General features: G+C 42.7%; 1 protein-coding gene across 5 annotated transcripts in view; it reads right to left on the bottom strand.

Moving 5' to 3' along the window:
• Nucleotides 1-1,071: 1,071 nt before the first annotated feature.
• The window catches only part of PLAG1 (PLAG1 zinc finger), a 46,771-nt gene continuing 40,492 nt past the window's right edge, over nucleotides 1,072-7,350 (bottom strand). For 3 of the 5 annotated variants that reach the window (XM_077758261.1, XM_077758263.1, XM_077758262.1), the window contains 3 exons: nucleotides 5,957-6,055; nucleotides 3,044-3,402; nucleotides 1,072-2,514 (listed from right to left, as the gene is read on the bottom strand). In XM_077758261.1, the coding sequence (XP_077614387.1) occupies nucleotides 1,257-2,514; nucleotides 3,044-3,285 (1,500 nt within the window). In that variant the 5' untranslated portion in view covers nucleotides 3,286-3,402; nucleotides 5,957-6,055 and the 3' untranslated portion in view covers nucleotides 1,072-1,256. Of the gene's footprint in view, nucleotides 2,515-3,043; nucleotides 3,403-5,956; nucleotides 6,056-7,350 lie in introns of those variants that run through there. The other 2 variants (XM_077758264.1, XM_077758265.1) reach the window with 2 other exon arrangements.

Here is a 7,350-nt window from a genome sequence, read left to right as displayed (position 1 = left end):
ATAAAGCAACAATGAGTGCGAACGATACCATGGGGGTTGGGCTATCGTTTTGTTTTCTGCTCTGGGCTCTTATGGGAAAGACAACTGCACTGAATTCAGCAAGAAGTGACGGAAGCGATACGCCTTGATGTTACTCCTCAACAGGCTAGTTTCCAACCCTGGCAACAAGGGACACGATCCCTAGACTTGGGACAAGTTCCCAAGTGGAACCGAGGGTTTCCCATCACATATCCTCCTTCTGAGCAGCCTATCCCACCATCCAAGAAGAGACAGTCCACTCTGGGATACAACGCACCTAACACCCGTGCTCCACGATGGCTCTCGATTCTGGACTAACTGTGGACTGACACTGAAAACAGAACCGCTGGCTGCACTTGACCCACCCTTTGGCCACGAGAGGTGGAAAGGATTAAGGGGATCTATCCACACACTGACTCTGAAGACCCCCAGTGCCATAATGTGACTAGCACTAGTCCATCGGAAAGAGAGCAACTTTGAAATGTGGCAAAATCTATCCCGTGCACTGACTTAAGGCCAACTCTTGAGTAATGTGGAATGCTGTGCCACCTTTCCAGGAGTTGTGGTTTTTATTTTTTTTTTCTTTGCTATAAATACTGGTGCTTTCTGTTTAGGTTCTGTTTTCCTTACGTGTGCATAATAAAGACAGCAAATATCTGAGCCAGACAATAGCAAAGTCTTCAAAATATACTGACCTGAAATTATGGTATATCTAAAGAAACATCTATTATCTCCCCAAACTGGATTCTTAACTCATTTGAAACATTTGCTTATGAATCCATTTAGAGACTAGTAAAAATTTAAAAACTCTCAGGTTATTCGTATACTTTTTAGAAAATTTACATCCTATTGCAAAACTCTTTAACGAGCCAAATGTCGAAACGTAGAGCCATTGTTATCTGACAAAACTGAAAAGTTTAAGGTCTAAAAGTAATTTGGACATGGGACTCGTAAGACTTTACCGCTAATAAGAACGGCTTCCCTAGAGGAAAAATCGTCTTCAAACAGGACAATTGGCAGTGAGTGTGGACAAAATACCCAGGTAAACAGAACTGAACGCCAACGGTTCCAAAGCTCATTTATAAAAGCTCGTTTCTACTTCATACTGGCTTAATGAAAATTGGTACTGTACAAAAGCGGACATTTTTATGCTGTTTTAAAGTAGGCACTAAAATACAAACGGTCACCTAAGGCAGGGCTACACACAGATTTCTGTATTCCGTCCACGTCCTGGACTCCTACTGGAAAGCCTGATGGAAACGTGGTAGTGTGGTACTTGTGCTGAAGCTACTCGTGAAGGCTGCGGACAGCGAGTGCAGGGAGCTGAGACCTATAGTGTTTGCAGGATCCTGAAGATCCTGGGTCTGGGGGGGCAGCTGAGACACAGAAGAATGCGCTTCCTCTTGGGAATAGCTCATTCCAAGGCTCCCCACTGATATAGGATTATAGGGAGGGCCATTTAAGGGTATGAAATTAAACAGCTGGGAAAAATCCAAGGCTGGTGTGTTTAGGGGGTCACTGATGGAAATTGAGCTTTTGGACAGGGAGAGGTCCCCTGCACCATCATCTAGGGAGCCGATCTGAGGATCCAGCCCTAGTTTAGATGATGATGCCTGGGAATCCTGGGATGAAGAGGGCACGCCACCTTGCAGCTCCATCAGATAACTCTCGATTTCCCCCTTTAGTGGCTGTTCTTTTTCAGGAATCGAAATCGCGTATGAGGTAGAACTGAACGGGTACTTGAAAGAAAGGTGGTGAGAAGGATGGACAGCGTCCATGTCTATCGGGCACGTCATTCCCAAAGGTAAAGTCGTGATCATCTGGTGGCCGGGGCCCGAGCTCTGCATGGACTGAAACGGAGTGTTATAGAGGTTTAACTGCAAAGTGTTTGTGAATGGCTTTGACAACAGTTCACTAGAAGGTAAGGACATCACCGGGAGGAGCTCATCTTTAATAGGCACAGAAACATTGCAGGTAAATGGATCCAGAAAGTCCACCGGTTCTGTTTTGACCTTCAGGAGTTCCTGGTTGTGACTCTTCTTCATGTGACGAGTCAGGTGATCCTTCCGCCCGAATCTCTGTGCACAGTACTGACAGAGGAAGTCCTTTCTTCCAGTGTGCACCACCATGTGTCTGCGGACGTCCTTCCGGGTGTAGAAGCGGCGGTCGCAGTGCTCACACTGGTGCTTCTTCTCTTTCACGCCGCCGGACGACTTGCCCGCGTGGGACTTCAGGTGCTCCAGGAGCACGCCGGTGCTTTCGAACGTCTGCAGACAGACCTTGCAGGTGAGGTCACCGCTGGTGGCGGCGTGCAAGGCCAGGTGACGTTTGAAGCCGAGCTTGGTGTTGTAGTTCTTGCCACACTCTTCACACTTAAACGTCTCTTTGTTAGGGTCATGCGTGTGCAGGTGGTTCTTCAGGTGATCTTTCCGGTGAAACATTTTCTCACAATAATTACACTTGTGGGTTTTCTCAGGAGAATGAGTAGCCATGTGCCTTGAAACACAGACATATTGTGTGAGTACCACGACACAAGTGCTGGGTGTTCACTTTTCACACGGAAGCTAAACTACTTCCTACAACAGAAGCTACAACAGAAATTCCCTGATAATGGACACGTTTTAACTTAACATGCGCTACAAGGACAGTCACTGCCCCTCAACTCTGCAGGACTCGAGTCTTTCAAGTCGCCACGTTAGTCTTTGCTGCTTTTTAGCTACTACTACAAAAGCAAATGAGCGAGACTGAATATACTCACGTCAACGTCCATACCCTTTTCTGCTAACTTCTTTGCACATATGGAAATTCTACTCTCATTAAGCATTGCATTAAAAAAAAAATCCAAAGACACTAACACGTAAAAGTATGTGGCTTCAGAACTACAACTAGCCAACGTCTAATCTACGTCACATTTCCTCTCTGCAAAGCGGCTAAAGAATGTGTATACAGATATATACGTTTACAACGGCTTCAAGCGGCCAACACAATAGAAAATATAATCTGAAAGACAAATAGAGTTTAGTACCTTTGTAATTTGTACTTAGAAACAAAGGCCTTGGTGCAGTCTTGTTGTATGCACTTGTAGGGCCTCTCTCCTGTGTGAGAGTAGGAGTGAACCTTTAATTTCTCAACACTGTTAAAGGCCTTGTCACACAGTTGGCAAGGGAAGTTTTTTCTTGGTTTGGTTTCACCACGCTTACGTTTCCCTGAAGGGACTTTCTGGGTATCTCTTACTTCTGACAAATCACCAGGAATGACAGTGGCCATCGCAGCCTAAAGCAGGCCTTCTTGTTGGACACTTGGGAACTGCCCAACTCCACTAAATGATTTAGCTTTAGGTGGCTTCTCAAGTTTCATGTGGTCGTAAAAGAAAGCAAAAAGGGACTGGAAAAAAAAATAAGAAACAACTAGTTTGTAACTAAATTTTAATTTTTAAAAGCTTTTACTTGCTACGTGATGCTTTTGAATTCAAGAAGAAACCATAACATGGATTCAGCTGGTCTAATGTAATATCTGTAGGTTTCTTTACATTTGCAAAACACGGATTAACGCATTGCTCAGAATGAACAGTTCACACACACCCTGAAATCCTACCTGACCAACATCATACGCGGGGAAAGCAGTAGTGATTCCAGGAACTCCCAGGAAGCGTCAGAGCATGACACTAAAGGTGGCATCATTAAGCCTCATTCCGACAAGGGATTAGACCACAGAAATCTGACTAGGAACATAAAAATGTTTCCACAAGTATTTTGACATTAATAAAATCATTTTAGCCTGTGAAAGCCAAGTCTAGTCAGAGTCCGTGTTACAGAGAAATACAGATAAGCAACGGGAAGCTCTTTTAGGCATCCTGTGAGACATTCAGTCCACAGAGGAAGTGTCTCATACAGACCCAGGAGACCTGAGAGAGCCGAAGGCACCATCCAGGGTGCATGTTTGCTCCTTATACCCCACACAGAGGGAAGAGGAGAAATGACTTCTCGTCTTGAAATGAGAACATCTGATGAAGTTATTCTGAGGCGAGTGAGGTCCGCGGCTCCTTATCACTAGGGGGAAGAAAGGTTTGGTTGAGGTACTCTTCCTCACCTCTCTGCACACCACAGGAAAGGGTTCTGTTCATTGGGCACACCGAGGTTAGCAGAGGAGCCAAGAGTCACCAGGCCCCCCCCAAGCGCTGAGGGGATCAGTCTCTGGCACACCTATAACCCGTGGGTGGCACACCAGTGAGACCTCTGGCTGGGAGCGCAATAGCCACACAAGGACCCATCGTTATGGAGGTGTTTCGGGTAAAAGGTGTGTCAGAGTTTCAATTCATTATGGGTGCTGTGAGGAAGGAGGAAATGTACACATCGTACGGCAAAGAGCATGTCTACTTAAACAATTTTAAATTGGTTGAAGCCTTTGAAAATTCATGGACAAGAGGCAGTAAATATTATCAGCTGTGTTTCTCAGAGTAAGAAACCAACTCCCCAAAGAGCCACCTGATACAGAAGAGTTAAAGGATTCCTCAGGTTCCTGGTGCCAGGCTGACAACTCACTTTTAAGAGACACAGAAATGATGACAGCTACAACCTCTTTTAAAAAAATATCTGCTTTGTAAAGTGAAAACTGAACGTGGCCAAATGACTGTCATCAACTACTGATCAACTGGAGTTTTCATGCTATAATGTATTTCAAAAGAAATGAAAGCCAGTTTCTTTACACCCTTTGGGTTTTGCCATCAGACTCATTTGCCTTCATGGGTTAGATGTCTAATACCGACTCCTGTAGATTCCAGTTATATTTCTGCAGGGGCTCTAACTTTAATCTCATTTCCATAAAACTAAGTGTATATTACGCTAGATCCCATTGTATTGTAATGGAGAGGCTGCCCCTCAATAGGCAAAACAGGGCTCATTTGATTAAAATGTAAAGCCTGTGGGTAAGTTACACAGTGTTTGCTTCGTTTATACTTTCTTCATCAGCAGGAAGATACAACCGAGGCCTTCCTTCAAGCTGGGCAAACTGTCTATATCTCTCTGCTGTTTGAAAGTGACATTAACACAGTTAGCCCATGTGACGTCACTAATGCTAACACGATACACTCCTCCCCCGTTTTAGAGTTTCTGTCTCCGGGAGTCGTTCTTTTCCTGTTATATTCTCATTCAAGAGATAGCTTCTCTCTCCCTCTCTCTGTCTCTGAGAAATATCTAGACAGCTGTCCTGCCGCGACCAGCAACAACACTGTCAATCGGTAGAAAGCACTATGCCAAGGCAGGAAAAAAGAGTAATTCTGACCATCCCATTTCCTAACATCATGCTTTCATGCACCTATTTAGAGCATTTTGGGAAACGAGCTGCTAAGGTTTTCAACTGTAACATTGGCACAGAATGCTAAGTATCGGAGTCCCGGTATATAACTAGCATCGGAAAATATTTCAAAGTCTGGTCATATTTGTCACCGATGTGTCAAGAGGTCCAAACATAAGGGGCAGAGAAGTTCAGTAGAGAAAAAAATGACAGCTTCTAAGTTAATAAAAAAAAAAGTATTAGAAGTAGACCATGAAACAATACACGAACACTGATTATATTCAAGTTGGTGATACTCAATAGGGAGTAACAAATGGATTTTATGTTTGGATGTACTTACCCTTCTACAACTATTCCTAATCATGACTTTTATGGTCGCAGAACTATACATACTGAGCAATGAAGAACTGCGGATTTCAAATATTACACTTTTCTAAGACCAGCTGAAAATTTTTCACGGCTAATAATATCTTTTCATCTCAATATATTACAAAACTCAGATTACTTACAGGTGCAGTTAAAACTATAGATACTATAAGGTTGTGAGCTCAACATCGAATACAAGTCCACATTCATAATATGCATATCAATCCAATACTTTCAAGAGACATGCAGAGAACTAGAGGGATTCTTGTTCAGTGCCTACCTGATGACAGGTGGAAAATGCCTCAGACCTTGATCTTAGCCAGTCCCATTGACTCTTCGTGGAAGAGAGCGGAATCCAGTCCTTCCCATTTTGGCCAATCTATGGAATAAAAAATAAGAATGGACTACACTCTCAATGGGACTGGGATGTAAATGACAGAACACAAAGAGCAAAAGAATTGCAATTTCGTGGCACATGCTCACATTCCAGACTCTGCTGACAAGTCATGCATTACGTTTCACCAGTTGCAAATTTGTATTAGTTCTAAGCACGTTTACATGACCAAATAAATGCAGAAACGAAAAGTAAAGTAGCGTTACCTATACAAATGGCATTTTGTGATGCTGAATGACTCCCCACTTCTTTCCCAAATTCAATTTAATTTTTTTTTAATCTAACTTGCCTACTGAGAGAAATGGATAGTAGAGTTACTCTTTGCAAACCAAACCGGTCAACATTTCATGAAGCTTAATAATAGCACGGCAGAGACGAAGTCCATGCATCCGGAACGTCACCACAGAAAGCCAGTGCCTCGTGTGCCCCCACTGCACACACCTGTGGGCTTCTCTGAGCTACGCTTCCGTCACCTGCAACACCTGCCCATTTCTCGGAATGCTGCAAAGGATGGCTGAATGTAGCAATAACTCTGTGCTCTTTGGATTTCAAAAGCATGCAGGGGGAGTTATATACAGGTGTGCGGGGGGGGAGGGGTATCAGGAACGAAGCATCACTGGGTTTTCAAAGATCACTGTTGAAAGATCTTCAAAGTCTCTTTACAAAATGCCTATCAGCATGATCTTCAGTAAACCAAGGACATGCGTAGAAAACAAATCTGTTAACAATTCTTGATTGTACAAGTAAATGTGAAAAGAATGGTCAAAAGGCAGAGAAAAAACAAGGATTATCCATTGTAGAGACTACAGGGCACAGAGAGATTAATAAGCTCTGAATGTTTTAAAGGCGAATGCTCAGAAATCGTGATTGTAAGAACACGAGAGGGGTAAGAGAAATCAAACAGTTAAAATACAGTAATGAAAGGATTCACTAATGACAAGTTAAGTGAAGATAATTTTACCTAACGTTCCAAACACGAATCTAATGAATTTCCCCTGAAATCAAATTTTTATACCTTTAAAAATTTGATGTGTGAATAAAATATTTGCTAGAGGACATTCAAGCATCATTACAAAAATACTAAGGGCATTTTTGAAAGCAGCATGATTCTTACAGTTTTAAAAAAGTAAGAAAAATAAAAATTCTGACTAATAAAAGATCTTTAAAAAGTGAAAGCAGACGTTCCATTCTTTTGTAAAGCACAGGACATGCATAAATGGAAGCACCGAATGCTGCACATCGAAATTGCAAAATAATAAAATTGACTTTGTAAATACTTA

This window comes from Crocuta crocuta, unplaced genomic scaffold (assembly GCF_008692635.1).
Source record: "Crocuta crocuta isolate KB4526 unplaced genomic scaffold, BGI_CrCroc_1.0 scaffold338, whole genome shotgun sequence".
NCBI lineage: Eukaryota > Metazoa > Chordata > Mammalia > Carnivora > Hyaenidae > Crocuta > Crocuta crocuta.
Note: the sequence above shows the minus strand (reverse complement) of the source record. Positions and strands in the feature narration are given on the sequence as shown.